At 36.7% G+C, this 18,629-nt stretch overlaps 1 protein-coding gene across 1 annotated transcript; it reads right to left on the bottom strand.

The window, feature by feature from the left end:
• Window positions 1-4,740: 4,740 nt before the first annotated feature.
• LOC144554534 (uncharacterized) lies at window positions 4,741-6,119 on the bottom strand. The gene is made up of 2 exons (XM_078302852.1): window positions 5,120-6,119; window positions 4,741-5,012 (listed from the first exon to the last, which is right to left on the bottom strand). Exons 1-2 carry the CDS (start codon window positions 5,910-5,912, stop codon window positions 4,984-4,986), a joined length of 822 nt encoding a protein of 273 aa, XP_078158978.1. The 5' UTR covers window positions 5,913-6,119; the 3' UTR covers window positions 4,741-4,983.
• Window positions 6,120-18,629: the final 12,510 nt, after the last annotated feature.

The following is an 18,629-nucleotide window of genomic DNA, read 5'->3' as shown; positions in this document are numbered from 1 at the left end:
ATTTATTTGAACCATGATTCACCACACCCGAAATTTTGAATTAAATTAAAAAACATGACATCACGGAGCTTTATCATGTCTTGAGGAAACAAGCGACAGGTGTTATTTCTTCTTAAGAAAATATCTGTTCTAATTGTAATCTATCATATTTTTATGATATCCACTATTTTTTTTTTCATGATTTGCCCAACAACAGATCTTCATCATTTCTAAGGTCGGCAACTTCTAGCACGTAGAATCTCATAAATCATTTTTTCCCTCAGGATATAATAACGGGTACAATTAAGGTATTAAAAAGGTTAAAATATATTGACAACAAATTAATTTGATAATCTCGATAGTCGTCAGTACACTTGAATTGTGATTTATACTTTATCTGCTTTATACACTTGAAAATAATAAAATTTGATGTACGTAAGTTGCACTATATTTGAAACGCTTTATAATAAAAGATTGAAATAAAACTAATTTATAAGGTATCTGAATAGAATATCAAATAACTTTGAATTGTTGGTTTTATTTCTATGCAGAACCGTATTGCATATATAAATCCTAAATTGCCATGATCTTCTAGTGAACTTTAATCTGAAATTTAGGGTTACCTTGATCGGTAGTCATGGTCTTCCAGGGATGCACAATCACCGTTGATCACCGGAAGCCCTTAGAATTCCAAGTAATCCCTCTCAACTCCGATGGAGAGATCGAGAGAGGCGGCAGCAGCAACGTTCTTTTCCGTACAAAGAGAGACGCCCGATTCAAGTTCTTTACCGAAAATCCCCTTCTTAATCGCAATATATTAATCTCTACTCTCTTTTGCTATTTTTGGTAGAGAGAGTGAAAGAGACAGAAAATATATGTGTATATCGGATCTGTATGTTTCTTAATTTGATTAAATAGGCTCCACTTGAAAAAATGAATAGGCGCGCCCTTTAATCAATTGAATAGGCATAACAGTAATACGATTAATTAATTAACCAATTAATTAATTAATCTTTTTCACTTATTGGATCTGTAGCCTATTTTCTTATTGGATCCTTAGCGGGTCTGAATTCAGAACTTGCCTTATTGGGTATTTCCTTATTTACGGAACATTGCCATATTTGATTGTGTTCCCCAGGGACCAATAGCATAATTGTATTATTACCAAACTTTATATAATTTAGACCATCACTAAATCATAAAGTTATTAATACGCATTCTACACATTAAATGTCCCACTTCTCATGACACATATTGAACCCGATAAATAATACTTAATTTGATCACTTCATAACGGGTCTAATTTTGACAGTCTATTATTCAATATATATTTATATTACATATAAGCCCACATTAATTGAAGTTAATTCCAACAATCTCCCACTTGGGCTATATGTATGTCCGAATAATATATATTGATAAAACCGAATTGAGTACTCAAACTGTGCTGTCATAGCTTTTTGTGTCATCAACCAATTTCGTCCATCAATCATATTCACAAGGACTTAAGCAGTATTCGTCTCATGAATCGAAACTAAACCAACATAAATCACAGTGTAAACATAATTGAATGACATGAATCATGAAGGGGATGTGTAGTTTGGAAATTACATGCAATGTGATCCACATGCCTATCTCCAATTTGGTCACTTTATCTTAATCTGATTTTGAGGTCAATCATAAATTCAGAGTGCATAATAAACTGAATTACTGAAAACTGAATAACTGAAGTCTGAATAACTGCATGATACATACAAATAACAGAATATCATATAAAAGTTAACTGCATGATATCTGTAAAAGTATATCATATAAAACATAAAACATGATACATAAAATACAAACTCCCACTAAATCTGACAATCCTCTTTAACATAGATACCCATATGAGCGACATGCTCGTGAAACTGTTTGGGTACTAATCCCTTAGTCAGTGGATCTGCCAGCATAGAAGCTGTACCAATATGCTCAATACTAATAAGTCCACTCTGAACTCTTTCCTTTACAACAAGAAACTTAATGTCGATATGTTTGGATTTTGACGAGCTTCTGTTGTTGTTGGAATATAGTACTGCTGAATTATTGTCACAATATATCTTGAGTGGTAACTTAATAGTATCCACAATACGCAGCCCAGTGACAAAATTCCTTAGCCATATTCCATGGTTTGATGCCTCGAAACACGCAATGAATTCGGCTGTCATGGTGGAAGAAGCAATCATAGTCTGCTTTGCACTCTTCCAAGAAATAGCTCCTCCAGCCAACATAAAAATATAACCAGATGTTGACTTCATACTATCCACACAGCCCGCAAAATTGGAATCAGTATATCCAATGACCTCAAGCTTGTCTGATCTCCGATATGTCAGCATATGATCCTTTGTTCTTTGCAAGTACCTAAGTACCCTTTTGGCTGCTCTCCAGTGATCCATACCAGGATTACTGAGATACCGGCCTAACATCCCTGTGATGTACGCAATATCCGGACGCGTACACACCTGAGCATACATCAAACATCCAACTACCGAAGCATATGGAATCTGATGCATTTCTGATTTTTCGAGTTCTGTCTTTGGACACTGATTGAGACTTAATTTGTCTCCTTTTGCAACAGGGGTATTTCCTGGTTTACAGTGTTCCATGCTATATCGCTTGAGAATTCTTTCGATATATGCTTTTTGTGAAAGCCCCAAAATACCCTTATTTCGATCTCTTTGTATTTTAAGGCCTAACACATATGATGCTTCACCAAGATCTTTCATATCAAAATGCCTGAAAAGAAATCTCTTAGTTTCACGCATCATATTTATATCGTTACTGGCAAGCAATATGTCATCAACATATAAAACTAGAAACATAAACTTACTCCCACTGAACTTGTGATATATGCATTCATCTACCAAATTAGGCTCAAATCCAAATGAGACAATGACTTGATGAAATTTGAAATACCATTGTCGAGACGCTTGCTTGAGTTCATAGATGGATTTCTTTAATTTGCAAACCATTTTCTTTGGGTCATCTGACTCAAAGTTAGGTGGTTGCACCATATAAATGTTTTCATCAATGTCGCCATTGAGAAATGCAGTCTTAACATCCATCTGGTGTAACTCAAGATCAAAATGTACCACTAATGCCATGATAATTCTAAAGGAATCTTTCATAGACACAGGTGAGAAAGTTTCCGTAAAGTCAATGCCTTCTTTCTGTGTAAATCCCTTAGCAACAAGCCGTGCTTTATATCTTTCCACATTACCTTTTGAATCCCTCTTGGTCTTAAATATCCATTTGCAACCAACAGGCTTCACACCTTCAGGTAATGGGACGATATCCCAGACTTTGTTGTCATACATTGACTTCATTTCCTCATTCATGGCCTCGGTCCATATCTGAGAATTGACACTTTCCAAAGCCTGACGGAGACTAAGAGGGTCATCCTCCATCATGCCAATGTCAAATTCATGTTCTTGAAGAAATGCAACATAATCCTTAGATATTGCACTTCTTCTCTCTCTGGTGGACCGCCTTAAAGGCACTGTTTCTTGAAGTTCTTGAGATGGTATAGGTTCCTCTTCAACATCAACATTGTCTTGAACCGGATTCTCTTCCATTTCTGAAGGTTCACACACTGTAGGTTCATTCACAGTACGATCCTGAACCAATGAGTCTCCAGATATTCTTATTACAATCGGTACCGTTGATGGCGCCTCTTGTATAGGAGAATCATGTTTCTCTTCAAAGACAATTTGATTTGTATTTCTCCCTTGAACCATAACATCCTCAAAGAACTTAACTGTATTTGTCTCGAAAATTGTTCTGTTAGTGGGATCATAAAACTTATACCCCCGGGACCTTTCCGCATATCCGACAAAATAACAGCTAACTGTCCTTTCGTCCAGCTTTTTCTCTTGTGGCCTATAAGGCCGAGCTTCAGCCGGACAACCCCAGATTCTTAAGTGTTGGAGACTAGGCTTTCGCCCGGTCCACATTTCATATGGAGTTTTGTTCGCTGCCTTAGTCGGTACCCGATTCAAAATATATGTTGCTGCCTTAAGTGCTTCTCCCCAGAGGTTCAATGGAAGTGAAGTATGAGAAATCATACTTCTCACCATCTCCATTAATGTTCGATTGCGCCTCTCAGCCACTCCGTTCATTGCGGGCGAACCCGGCATTGTATACTGTGGCACAATCCCATTTTCCTCCAGAAATTTAGCAAAAGGTCCTGGACGTTGTTCTCCTGAACCGTCATACCGACCATAGTATTCACCACCACGATCCGATTTGACGCTTTTAATCCTTTTGTTGAGCTGTAACTCAACTTCAGCCTTGAAGGATTTAAACGTGTCCAAAGCTTGAGCCTTTTCTTTAATTAAAAATATATAACCATATCTAGAATAATCATCAATGAAATTGATAAAATATACATGCCCATTCCTAGTAGCTGTAGGGAATGGCCCACATATGTCCGTGTGTATCAGTTCAAGGACGTCATTCATACGATTGGCTGTATATTTACGCATGCTTGTTTGTTTGCCCTTCGCACATTCAATGCACGGACCCAGATCCGACATGTCTAAGGGTCTCAGAATATCACTTTGAATAAGACGTGTAATTCTCTGTTGAGAAATATGACCTAAACGCTTATGCCAAAGTGCAGCTGAATCTTGATGTGTTAATTTCTGTCTAACGTTTCGAGTTTCATTGTTTAGGGTTTCATTATATGAAGCAACAGTATCCAAAGCATAAAGATTATCCAAAACAGATAGAAAACCAGAAGCAACCAAATTGGAGTTTTGATACAAACCAAACTTTCTATCTCCAAATGAACAAGTAAAACCTAATTTGTCCAATGCAGAAATAGAAATTAAGTTCCGCCTAAAAGACGGTACAACAAAAGTATCAAACAGATCCAAATAAAATCCAGTTTTCAAAAGTAATCTAAAATGCCCTATAGCTTCAACTTCTGCCTTGTTTCCATCGCCCACATAGATGTATCTTTCACCATCATTTGGCTTCCGGTAACTTCGGCAACCCTGCATAGACACAGAAATGTGAGTAGTTGCACCTGAATCTATCCACCATGTGTCTATGGAAACTGAAACTGCATTAACTTCTGTACAAACAAAAGAAAAATTAGTACCCTTCTTAACACGCCATGCGTGATAATTGGCACAATCTTTCTTTACATGCCCTTCAGATCCACAGAAGAAACAACCCTTTTTCTTTTCCTTATTCGGCTCCGATCCGGTAACCGGCTTCTTATCCTTATTGGGCTTCTTCTGCGAACTTGTAGTTGCAGCATCTGAATTTGCCTGACGTTTCTTTTTCCCTTTTCCCTTAGAGGTAGAAGCAATGTTTGCGCTTTCGCTCTTGTCTGACTTCAACCTCTCTTCCTCCTGAACACAGTGCGAGATGAGTTCATTAACTATCCATGAGTCCTTCTGACAGTTATAACTCACCTTGAACTGTCCGAATGAGACAGGAAGAGAGTTAAGGGCCAAATAAACTAGCATATCATCCGATATATCTAGCTTATGTCCCTTCAGTTTTGAAGCGGTATGCATCATTTCAAGAATGTGCTCCCTAACATTGCTCTTACCATTGTACTTCATTGTGCAGAGTTTGTTTAAAAGAATGCCTATTTCAGCTTTCTCATTCCGAACAAACCTCTGCTCAATTTCCTTAAGATAGTCTTTAGCAAGAGTGGAATCAGAAACTGGTCCCCTAAAACTTTCAGGAATGGTCTTTTGCATGACCCGAAGACACAAGCGATTTGACCTCATCCACCGTGCATGTTCAGTTTGTTCCTTTTCAGAACTAGTCGCAACAGGCACGGTAGGTTTGGTCTCCTGCAACGCTATGTCCAGGTCAAGACACCCAAGGATAATCTCAAGATTATCTTTCCAATCCTTGTAATTAGAACCCGTCAGCATCGGAATGCTATTGATGCCGGCTGTAAGATCAGTAATTTTTGCTGAAAATATTCACAAAGAACGAATCAAATAACCGAATAAAAATAAAAAATTAAAATAAGGCATATTCCATCAACTAAGTATCCTCGAACAATAAGTGCTCTTTGGAGTCAGTTATTATTCTAAGATAAATAGGTGTAGTAATCGAATATAACAGTCTATTTGATGTCAATTAGTCAATCTTCCTTTGGGCCGATGAACTAATTACATCTAAAACTTAATGACTATTACCTATTCATTACCACAAGTATACACATACAACACTTAATTATTGTCTTTCCTTTGGGCCAGTCCAATAACTAAGCATCATATATATATTTACTGTGTATAAATTGGCAAATGATTAACGCCAGTATGAGAGCTTACTTTGGCAAGATGATATCTTTATCAATCATTTTCCAAAATATATCTAAATCTGAAGCCTTCATAATGATTTAATATTTTCCGAAAAACAAATTTATCAAAATTTGTCTTAACGTAATTATTATTATGTTCTGATTTAGTTCGGCCAGTATACTGTCGGAAATACCAAAATTCATTATACCTTATATAAACCCTAAATTGCCATGATCACCGTTGATCACCGGAAGCCCTTAGAATTCCAAGTAATCCCTCTCAAGTCCGATGGAGAGATCGAGAGAGGCGGCAGCAGCAACGTTCTTTTCCGTACAAAGAGAGACACCCGATTCAAGTTCTTTACCGAAAATCCCCTTCTTAATCACAATATATTAATCTCTACTCTCTTTTGCTATTTTTGGTAGAGAGAGTGAAAGAGACAGAAAATATATGTGTATATCGGATCTGTATGTTTCTTAATTTGATTAAATAGGCTCCACTTGAAAAAATGAATAGGCGCGCCCTTTAATCAATTGAATAGGCATAACAGTAATACGATTAATTAATTAACCAATTAATTAATTAATCTTTTTCACTTATTGGATCTGTAGCCTATTTTCTTATTGGATCCTTAGCGGGTCTGAATTCAGAACTTGCCTTATTGGGTATTTCCTTATTTACGGAACATTGCCATATTTGATTGTGTTCCCCAGGGACCAATAGCATAATTGTATTATTACCAAACTTTATATAATTTAGACCATCACTAAATCATAAAGTTATTAATACGCATTCTACACATTAAAGGCCCCACTTCTCATGACACATATTGAACCCGATAAATAATACTTAATTTGATCACTTCATAACGGGTCTAATTTTGACAGTCTATTATTCAATATATATTTATATTACATATAAGCCCACATTAATTGAAATTAATTCCAACATGAATTTGTAAAAGATTGAAATAAAACTAATTTATAAGGCTAATAATTTTTAGATTATTATTTCTTAAAATTTTAAGAAAAATTGTTAAGCTATAATTTATAAATGAACAATGAATCAATATTAGAAAAAAATAATTATGTGCACTGGATTTTATCGCTCAATTAGCAATTTCTGTTTTTTATATTCACATTTCATGCAGCACGTGAAATGGTTTCGTACAAGTACGATTTAATTCTTATTGGCTCTTTTCTTTTAAAAATTGTTTGCCTTGATAAATTAAAGAATCTCATCCCGTGGAAGACAAGATGCGCAGTTCACTCCCCGATATCATTATTTAGCTTCTAATTAGCGTCTTCTTGGTCACTGTGCGGTTTTATACTGATGTAATTTATATTTCTCGATGACTTAATTAACCATCTACAAGCTACAACACCTACTTAAATCGCCATATGTATTTTTGAATGTGCCACATTCAAAAATAAAAACTCCCAAATCATTTTTTTTTTCTTCTCTTTCATTTCCACCTATTCCTCTCTCCTGCCTCCAGCATGAACCTTAACACTTCATGCAACACATCAAATTTATAATAACAGCAAAAAAAACAATCGCAATATAGAAAAAGCAAACAATCTCACACAAATTAATTATAAATAATAAATCGGATTTAGATAGCTAATTAGATACTAAATAAAAAAATAATGTCACGAATCAAGATCAAAAATATGAACACCACACTTCCAAGAATATTCTCCCTCCCTCCCTAATTTTATTTCATTAAAAACTGTTTTACAATTTTCTGTTATTATTTTCCTCACGGCCTAGGCCTTGATATATCCTATCTCTATTTTGTATATTTGAAAACTTACAAATGCTATCGAGATTTATTTCTACATATTCATTTTTCAGAATTATTACATGAATCAAATCTAACAAATCAATCACTAGATCCATGCTTCCTTTTCTTCCTGTATCAAATATGGAAATCAATCAATCACGGATCCATAGCTGCTGCCATGTTTTCACCTCTGTCACGTGTCAGCTTGACCTTTTTACAATAATGCTCAAACTTATAATTTTCAATGTTTTTAGTTCTAATCTTCCATAAAAATTAAAGAATTTATTCTAATTTTAATCATAAATTTAACTCTAATAATGAATAAAAATTTCTATAGAAATTAAGCAAAATAAGTTTTAGAAGAATTGGGGAGACAAAGTTGGTCCAAATTAGTAAATCTGCGTAAATATTGAAAATCAAAAGGAGGGGCGATTAATACTAAAGAATATCATCTCTCTGAGGGGAAATTCGCAATAGTAACAACATATAGTAAACAATATACATTAGTGTGACTAGTCATTGTAAACAGTGTACGGGTTTAAACAATTCTTTTCGAGTTTCGTATGTAAAACCAAAATTTGCATCTTGTGAGATATCTCAAACTTTGATATATCTGTGCAAAAGCTACACCATTCAAACCCTTTCTGCACGAATCGCAAAGCACATTAATACTAAAAGTTTGAGAATAACGTTAACATGTTATTTCAATTCCAACCGTTCAAACTTTTTCATGTTCAAATCTCAACAAAGTATATATTTTTTTTGTACACAAATTTCAAGGAAGATTAACAGTTGAGATCGATCGAGATAAATCTTCATGTTATTCCAAATCGGAAAGTGTGAAATATCTCAGAGGATACAGACACAAAACTAAAGTTGGAAAATGCGGGGCCCACATAACCAGTGCCAGGCATGGTTGCCCCACCACTGCATCAGCCAATTAGATGGCACATGTCCAGTGTAATTTTCTGTGTCGTTTTTGTGTAGAAGCACATGTCCAGTTATTTTGTGCCCGCTACAATGAATATTATAAAAAAAAAAAAATTCACTTTAACATGAGTACCTTTTAGCCTTTTTCTCTACCTTTTTATCTAAGGATCTGTTCGGTTGTCACGGAATTATGCGGAATGGAATTTGACCAGATTGGAAACCCACTTTATAATTTGCAGGATCCCATATTCATTGGTGTACACGGGACTAGATATAAAAATGTGTTGAATGAGTGTTCGGTTGTACCATGGGTTTAATTGTAGAAAATATTGATATTGAATCTACTTGTATATGACATTTTTTTTTAAATATGATTTTTTTTCCTACAATATAAAAAAAATAGCATTTAAATTCGGACTCATGAGAACTCAATTTATATCAACTTCTTAAGTAACTATTGTACCTACTTTTTATCCATTCAATTTAATGTAGTTGTTGATAACTTTCTATATATAAATGAAATGCTTCAATCAATTTTAATCATCCTCACACACTAGAAAAAAAAAATAGATCTTTTCCATTTATGGAGATTAGACAATGATCATGATGAATAAACAAGTGTGGTTTTTCCTTAATAGAGAGAAACTTGTTAAATACTTACAATAACAAAATTGAGAGATTCTGTGAAGGACTGAAGATTTCAAAGTGGCGCATTGACAAAATGTAAAACCATGGTATTTTGTTAAGTTCCAACAAATACATAAATCTCATGGAAGATGCAAAGTCCAAATTAAACTTTTAATTCAAATTTACAAAAAGAGAGGTATGTTTTAAACCCTCTCTCTTCTAAACAAAAATATGCTATGAGTGTAAATTAAATATATGTAAATTAATACATTTATACTTTTTTCACAGAGACATATTGAAAGATAATTCTAAGCATAATCTTGAATATATATAGTTCAATGATAGTTGCGACTATAGCAATGTACGTAGCTTCAAATTAATTACTTTCAGTAATAAAAATTTAAATTTAAATGTGCATCACTGTATAAGCACAAGAACAAGGAGGTATATAACTTCTATACACGCATAACAACATTCACCCAGTTGTACCTTCTGTTGCTCTTAGCCCAAGGAGTAATTTTGTCGAGCACGTGGCGGGCATACACCAATACCCAATAAATGGAGAAATATGAAAGTTAAACGAGAAGCCAACTCAAACAAACAATCAAACACAGAAAATATAAAAGAGAGACACAAGATTTACGTGGAAACCCTTGCGGGAAAAAAACCACGGGAGCACACGGTGCAAACTTCACTAGATCAAAAGTTTTACAAGTACAAGGAGATTAACAAGCCAATAGCACTCACTCTAACACCCTCTTACAATATCATACACTAATTTGAGATTTGCTAGTGTATTTAGGTGGATTTAATCAAGAGAGCAAAAACCCTAGAGTAAGCTTGAAGAAGAAAAAAGGGAACAGCTTGGCTTTTGGTTCTATCTTCCGATATCTCCCTCTCTGTCTCCACTTCACTTCATATAATTTCCATTTGGAAATTTATCTCCTTCAAATAGCGACATGGGCCTTTGGCCCAAAATTCCTTTTGGCTTCATACGGCAACAATCTCCCACTTGAAGACAAAGCTCTCACTTGACCTCACTAGTACCACACCGCGCTCCAACATTCGAGTTACTCAACCAACCCGGAATGCCTCCGGCAAAAGACTACCTTATCCGGAGGCACCACCTTTGTGAACATATCTGCAATATTTTCCTTCGTGTGAACCTTCTCCACGATCAATTGCAAACGATCAAGTACATCACGAATGAAGTGGTATCGCATATCTATGTGCTTCGTTCGTGAATGATACGCCGCATTCTTCGCAAGATGTATGGCGCCTTGATTGTCACAATGCACCACATACTCATTTTGCTTCAATCCAAATTGCCCAAGCAAACCCTTCAACCAAATCATCTCTTTGGCCGCTTCGGTCAATGCAACGTATTCCGCCTCGGTGGAAGACAAGGCAACAATGTCTTGCAAACGAGACATCCAACTAACGGCTCCACCACCGATAGTAAAGACATAACCCGTTGTAGATTTCCTTGTCTCTTTACAACCCGCATGATCGGCATCAACATATCCTTCAATTGCTAAATGAGATCCTCCAAAACAAAGTTGCAAGCTTTGAGTGCCTTTCAAATACCTAAGTATCCACTTCACCGCTTGCCAATGTTCCCATCCCGGGTTAGACATATACCGAGAGACGACTCTCACTGCTTGTGCAATGTCCGGCCGAGTGCACACCATAGCATACATCAAGCTACCAACGGCCGATAGATACGGGACATTTTTCATTCTCGTCCTCTCTTCTTCATTCTTTGGAGAATTCTCTTTAGACAATTTAAAATGCCCGGCTAGAGGTGTAGTCACCGGTTTGCAACCGGTCATGTCAAATCTTTCAAGGACTTTCTCAACATACTCCGTTTGACTTAACCAAAGCTTTCCTTTCTCCCGATTCCTTTGAATCCGCATACCCAATATTTTCCTTGTTTCACCAAGATCTTTAGTAGCAAACCTTTTAGACATGTCAAGCTTAAGAGATTTGATCTCATCATGATCATTGCTTGCTATCAACATGTCATCAACATAAAGCAATAACAAGGTAAAAGTTTCATTCGCATTACCTTTCATGTAGACACAATGATCAAAGTCGCTTCTTTTATAACCCTCTTCTTGCATAAAGGTATCAAACTTCTTGTACCATTGTCGAGAGGCTTGCTTCAAACCATACAATCCCTTTTTCAATCTACACACAAGATTAGGATTTGATTCTTCAACAAAACCCTCCGGTTGTGACATATAAATCTCTTCATCCAAGTCACCATGCAAGAAAGCGGTTTTAATATCAAGTTGCACAAGCTCCAAATCCAAATTAGCCACCAAAGATAAAACAACTCTTATTGAACTATGCTTCACAACGGGAGAAAAAATTTCATTAAAGTCAATAACCCTTCACTACCAACCTAGCCTTATGCCGCTTTGAACCATCGGCTTCATTTTTCAACACAAATACCCACCTATTTTTCAATGCTTTCTTTCCCTTTGGAAGTTCCACCAACTCCCAAGTTTCATTTAAATGCAACGAATTCATTTCATCTTCCATTGCTCCTAGCCACTTGGCTTTATCCGGGCAATTAATAGCCTCATGAAATGACTCGGGTTCACCCGCATCCGTAAACAAAGCATAATATAGAGAAGGGGAATACCTTTGTATAGGTTGAGAAACTCGACTTGATCTCCTCAACTCTTGTTCCGGGGTACTAGTGTGCTCACTTTCGCTTATGCCTTCATCTTCATGCGCCTCCACCGGCTCACTCTCATTCTCATGATCATCACCACCATCTTGAGGACGTGTCACTATTCTAGGTGCAACACTTGCATCAACATGCTCCTCCACATGTCGATCTTCATTTTGCTCATTCTCTTGATTTTCCATGAACATCATATTTTCACGGAATATGACATCTCGGCTTCTAATTGTCTTCTTTTCAATAGGATCCCAAACCCTATAACCCAAATCATCACCGCCATAACCAACAAATACACACCTCCGTGACTTGAAATCAAGCTTATTCCTCTTCACATTTGGAATTTTTACATAAGCTTCGCAACCAAAAATTCACAAGTGATCATAAGAAAGTTTCTTACCACTCCACACGACTTCCGGTATGCCACCGTCTAATGCCACGCTTGGTGATCGGTTAATTAGATAAACCGCGGTGTTGGCCGCCTCGGCCCAAAATGATTTTGGAAGACCCGAGTGAGACAACATACTTCTAATCCGCTCCACAATGGTCCGGTTCATTCTTTCAATGACCCCATTTTCTTGCGGTGTATATGGAACCGTCTTCACCCTCCGAATGCCATGTCTCGCACAAAAATTATCAAATTCATTAGAGCAAAATTCACCACCATTATCCGTTTGTAAACATTTGATGGTTTTTTCAATCTCATTTTCAACACGGGTTTTAAACTTCTTAAAAGTCTCAAAGACTTGATCTTTTGAGGCCAAGGGATAAATCCAACACTTTCTAGAAAAATCATCTAGAAATGTAACAAAGTAAGATGCTCCACCAAGAGATTTGACATTAAATGGGCCACACACATCGGAATAAACTAATTCCAATGATTTCAATTTTCTATGGGATTCATTCCTCTTAAAATTCACTCTCTTTTGTTTTCCCATAATACAATGAACACAAAATTCAAGAGATGAACAATCAAAAGAAGGAATAAAATTTTCATTTTGTAACACTTTCATACCTCTTTCACTTAGATGACCAAGTCGGTTGTGCCACACTTGCATATCCGCATGCTCACTTGCCGTAGCCACAACACTTCTTCGAGGTGCTCCATGAAGAATGTACAAACTCCCATCCTTTTGCCCTTTCATTAATGTCATGCAACCTTTTGATATCTTCCATGATCCCTTGCCAAAAGTCACAACAAAACCGCCGTCATCAAGTTGACCCGCCGAGATTAAATTCTTGGTAATTTCGGGTACATGCCTCACATTGCTCAACTTATATCGCCTCGCATCGGCTTGCTCAAGCTCAACATCGCCAATTCCAACAATCTTACATGGTCGATCATCACCAAGATAAACATTTCCACCATCTACCTCTTATAATTGACAAAATAAGAACGATCTGAGCATATGTGGAATGAGGCACCCGAATCCAACACCCAAACATCCATGTTTGAACTTGCGGTACAAGCAACACTTAATGTCACCGCATCTCCTTTTTCATCGGAAACTATACTTGCTTCACCATCATGCCTTTTATCCTTTTGGTTGCCTTTCAAGAGATAACAATCATTTTTCATGTGGCCCTCCTTCTTGCAATGCCAACAAGAATATTTTCGACCTCGAGATTTTGATCGTCCCTTACTTTGAGATACACCCTTTCTACCCGAGAAATTGTCCCTAGTAACCGGCCTCCCCCTTTCACTAACCCTCAATGCCTCACTAGGCCCGGTTTCTAATTGGGTTGTAGCCTTCCTAGTTTCCTCATTCAACAATGAAGCAACAACATCACTCAACTTGAATTGGTTGCCCATTGTGTTCGCAACGGTAGTAACAAGAGTATCCCAACTAGTAGGCAAAGAACTCAAAAGTAATAAGCATAATACCTCTTCATCAAGATTTACCTTCAAGGACTTCAATTGAGCCGCAATCGAATTGAACTCGCTCACATGCGTTCTCATTGATATGCCATCCTTCATTTTCAAGAGAAATAACCGCTTCATAGCATGCATCTTGTTTACACCCGAAGGTTGCTCATATGATTGCTCCATTGTGGTCCAAAGCTCATGAGCGGTCTTACATTGATAGACATCAAACAAGATCGATGGTGAAATACACGGCCTTATAGCCGCCAAACATTTCCGATCAAGCTTCTCCCATTCATGATCCTCCATATGCATGGGTTGCGCACTACCACCAATCAATGGTAAATCCAACTCCCTTGACACCAAGTAATCATCCATCAATATTTTCCAAATAGCCCAATTGCTACCATTCAACTTCTCAAATTCCATAGCCTTCTCCATTCTTCACGTGCAATCACGACACAAGCTCAAATTAAACCAACTCAAGCTTCAATCACTCCTACGCCAAAGCCCAACTCTGCTCTGATACCAATTGTTGCTCTTAGCCCAAGGAGTAATTTTGTCGAGCACGTGGCGGGCATACACCAATACCCAATAAATGGAGAAATATGAAAGTTAAACGAGAAGCCAACTCAAACAAACAATCAAACACAGAAAATATAAAAGAGAGACACAAGATTTACGTGGAAACCCTTGCGGGAAAAAAACCACGGGAGCACACGGTGCAAAGTTCACTAGATCAAAAGTTTTACAAGTACAAGGAGATTAACAAGCCAATAGCACTCACTCTAACACCCTCTTACAATATCATACACTAATTTGAGATTTGCTAGTGTATTTAGGTGGATTTAATCAAGAGAGCAAAAACCCTAGAGTAAGCTTGAAGAAGAAAAAAGGGAACAGCTTGGCTTTTAGTTCTATCTTCCGATATCTCCCTCTCTGTCTCCACTTCACTTCATATAATTTCCATTTGGAAATTTATCTCCTTCAAATAGCGACATGGGCCTTTGGCCCAAAATTCCTTTTGGCTTCATACGGCAACACCTTCTCTGGTATCCATTCTTTTCACAAGGAAGTTATTAAATGAAATAAAAACCAATGATAAATATTATCCAAAAAATATTCGCAAGAATACCTCAAAATTTCTTCAGACACATTTTGTCAAACACCTTATGTGCACACCTTGTAATGCCTAGGCGCCTAGCTAAGATTAAAAATAGTAAGACCAACTTGTACCTTCTCCAGCCATGGCCAAAGTGAGATGCCAAGAGCTATTTGGATCTGTAAAGTAAATTATGTGTTCTTTCTCTCCTTCTCCTCCTTTGCAAAACAAGCTAGTTGAGTCTATGGCAGCTTATTTATATAGAGGGCTTGTATTTTTTCCACAAATTTCCCGCGCAATCAATTTTCGTTGGAGTTTCCCGCCGAATCTGTTAAGAAAGAAAGAGAGGCGATTGGAGCAACTAAGCTCTTTACTCGTGGGAAAAGAAAAAAAACAAGTCTGCCTTCATTTTCTTTTACCCAAAAAATTACATTAGATGGGATTAAAAATGGAAAAACAGACACGATCCCATCTCAAGCGAATTTGTCATCCGAACAGGTTATTGGAAATTCAACCCCGTCAGCCCAAATTCCCTTTCGTTCCCGTAGGAAATTAGTCATCCGAACAGGCCCTAAGACCCTGCAATCCTTCTTTTTTTTTTAAGAAAGACCCTACAATACTAAAAGTTATATGCAAAGTACTAACAATGTATAGTTCAAATTGAGTTGATTTTAGTTTCATCGTATTTCTCTTACAATGAATGACAACAAATAATCTCCATATTTAAATGTTTGACAAATTTATTTTTATTATTTAGATGCATGGAAAAAAATTCCCTATTGACATTACATTCCCAATTTTAGACATTACTCTCAAATTCATAAGTACTATATAAGCACAGTACAGAGATTGATTTTTATCTCAAATTGGGAGTAAGATGGTCCTTGAGAGAAGAGATAATTTGTTTACAAGAAATAGCTTGCTGATTGCATGTAATGTGAGATGCAAAGGCTCTTTTAGGAACCTCAGGACATATAAATGCAGCATTCAATCTCGTTCGCTATTGCATGGTTGTTGTAGTTGTAAAGTAGTAAGCAATTATTGAACTAATATGTAAAATAATTTTATATTGTATACTGTCAATTTTATATTCAATTAAAAGTGATCATATGTATTATATAATTTATTGAGCATGAATGTGTCATGTAGAGTGTAAATCTTTAATGTGTAGAACTTAAAATGTAATATTCAATTTATTTGTGAGCTGAATTGAATATTACAACATTCATGATTCATTAGAGTTGAGCTATTTTGTCCAGCTTATTCTGGGATGAAACATAAGTTGAGCTGTATATATATAATTTGATCTTCAGAATTCAAGACTATATGATTCATTTCGCTTATCCTATTAGAGAAACCTGTGAGAGACATTAGAGTGGAGTAAGATGGTCCTTGAGAGAAGAGATAATTTGTTTACAAGAAATAGCTTGCTGATTGCATGTAATGTGAGATGCAAAGGCTCTTTTAGGAACCTCAGGACATATAAATGCAGCATTCAATCTCGCTCGCTATTGCGTGGTTGTTGTAGTTGTAAAGTAGTAATCAATTATTGAACTAATATGTAAAATAATTTTATATTATATATTGTCAATTTTATATTCAATTAAAAGTGATCATATGCATTATATAATTTATTGAGCATGAATGTGTCATGTAGAATGTAAATCTTTAATGTGTAGAACTTAAGATGTAATATTCAATTTATTTATGAGTTGAACTGAATAATCACAACATAAGATAAACATAAGTTGAGCTGTATATATATAATTTGATCATCAGAATACAAGACTATATGATTCATTTCGCTTATCCTATTAGAGAAACCTGTGAGAGACATTAGAGTGGAGTTGCTCTCATAATCAAAGGAACTCATGAATTCAGATATGTTTCGGCTATTATACTCAACATATATGGTTCTATAGGCTATGATAGTTTTCGTTGACCTCAACATCAGAATCATCACCCATCATTAATTATAAGTTAGACAAACTGAAGAAGCAATCAATCTCAATTTGCTCTCCTCTGCTAATTTTTAAATAAATTATTTTTAGTTGTCTTGTGACTCTTGTCGTATGGTTGGACAAAATAAAAAATAACAGAGAAAAAAAGAAAGAAGAGGTAAAAAGACAAAGGGGTAGTTGAGATTTGAGACGGAGAAAGGCAATGAGGTGAGGAAATTAAATTGGGCCTCAAATGGATATATTGCTCATATACCTGTGGCCCAAATTGAGTTTCATCTCCCAACTTTTTTGGGTCTTTCATAAGGTACAGTAAAAGCTTGAACCCGATGTTGCACGGATACTTCGTAATGGGTCTCATATCCGTATCAGGTGCGTGCGTGTTACGTTACGAAATTTTAACAATTAATTTTTCATGATTTAAAGGCAAGAATTGAAAATCGTGCTAACAAAATGGAAGTTAAAACCTTAATTAAGGTTCCTCTAAATAAGTAAGTTTAAGTGTGAGTCAAAACCGCGTCGAAATTTCGAAGTTCTGAACCTTTATAGGTCCAGTGCGTCCGCACTGGTGGTGAGTGCGGGTGACTGACCCGCACTGACTTCTGTTTTTCTTAAATTGCCTTTGAAATTTCTGTGAGTGCGGATGGGTTGACCCGCACTGCGAGTGGGTGCGTCCGCACTCATGAATTCATGTGTTGATCTGAATTTTCTGAAATTCTTCTAAGTACTGGGTGCCGATGGGCCGACCCGCACTGGAGTCTCAGTGCGTCCGCACTAGGCTCGGACTTTTCCTGAAATTTTGTCAAAAATTTACTAAGTGTCGAGTGCGGGTGAAGCCACCTGCACTGCGGATGAGTGCGTCCGCACTCAGAGATTTCTATGTTAATTTGTATTTTCCGAAAACTGATCAAGTGCCGAGTGCGGTTGAAGTGACCCGCACTGCGGATGGAGGACCCACACCGACACCGATTCTTCTTCTGGAAAGCGCTGGAAAGATCAGCTAAGTACTGAGTGCGTCCGCACTCAGGTCCAGTGCGGGTGAGTGATCCGCACTGGATGAATCTGAGGGTTTATTTGCATAATTCCTTTGTTTCTCTCTCTCCCACTTCATTCCTTTCACATATTTGAGTGAAATTCTGCCAAGAGAGAAGAAAAAGAGCGAGAGAGTTTCCCGTCCCTCTCAAACCCCCGATTGTTGCGAGAAATCAAAACTGGAACCGAGTAAGTGCCCGTGAATCTCTCCTAACTCTCCGATTCGGTATTCTTCTCTCATTTTCTCTTTCTAAACCTCGAATTTTCTCGATTTCTCATATGTTCATTTTAAACTCGAGATTTGTGTTCGAATTGCTCGAGGATTAGTTCCTCTACACTTCTTGCTTGTTT

Source organism: Carex rostrata, chromosome 5 (genome assembly GCF_964058835.1).
Source record: "Carex rostrata chromosome 5, lpCarRost1.2, whole genome shotgun sequence".
NCBI classification, from domain to species: domain Eukaryota; kingdom Viridiplantae; phylum Streptophyta; class Magnoliopsida; order Poales; family Cyperaceae; genus Carex; species Carex rostrata.
Note: the sequence above shows the minus strand (reverse complement) of the source record. Positions and strands in the feature narration are given on the sequence as shown.

What these genes read in the sequence shown, in the direction of transcription:
- LOC144554534 (XM_078302852.1), bottom strand. Translation starts at nt 5,912, where the DNA reads ATGCTGACGGGTTCTAATTACAAGGATTGGAAAGATAATCTTGAGATT. An exon ending in CGCATGGCGTGTTAAGAAGG is followed by an intron (nt 5,013 to 5,119) that starts GTACTAATTTTT and finishes GTGTCTATGCAG; the next exon opens with GGTTGCCGAAGTTACCGGAA.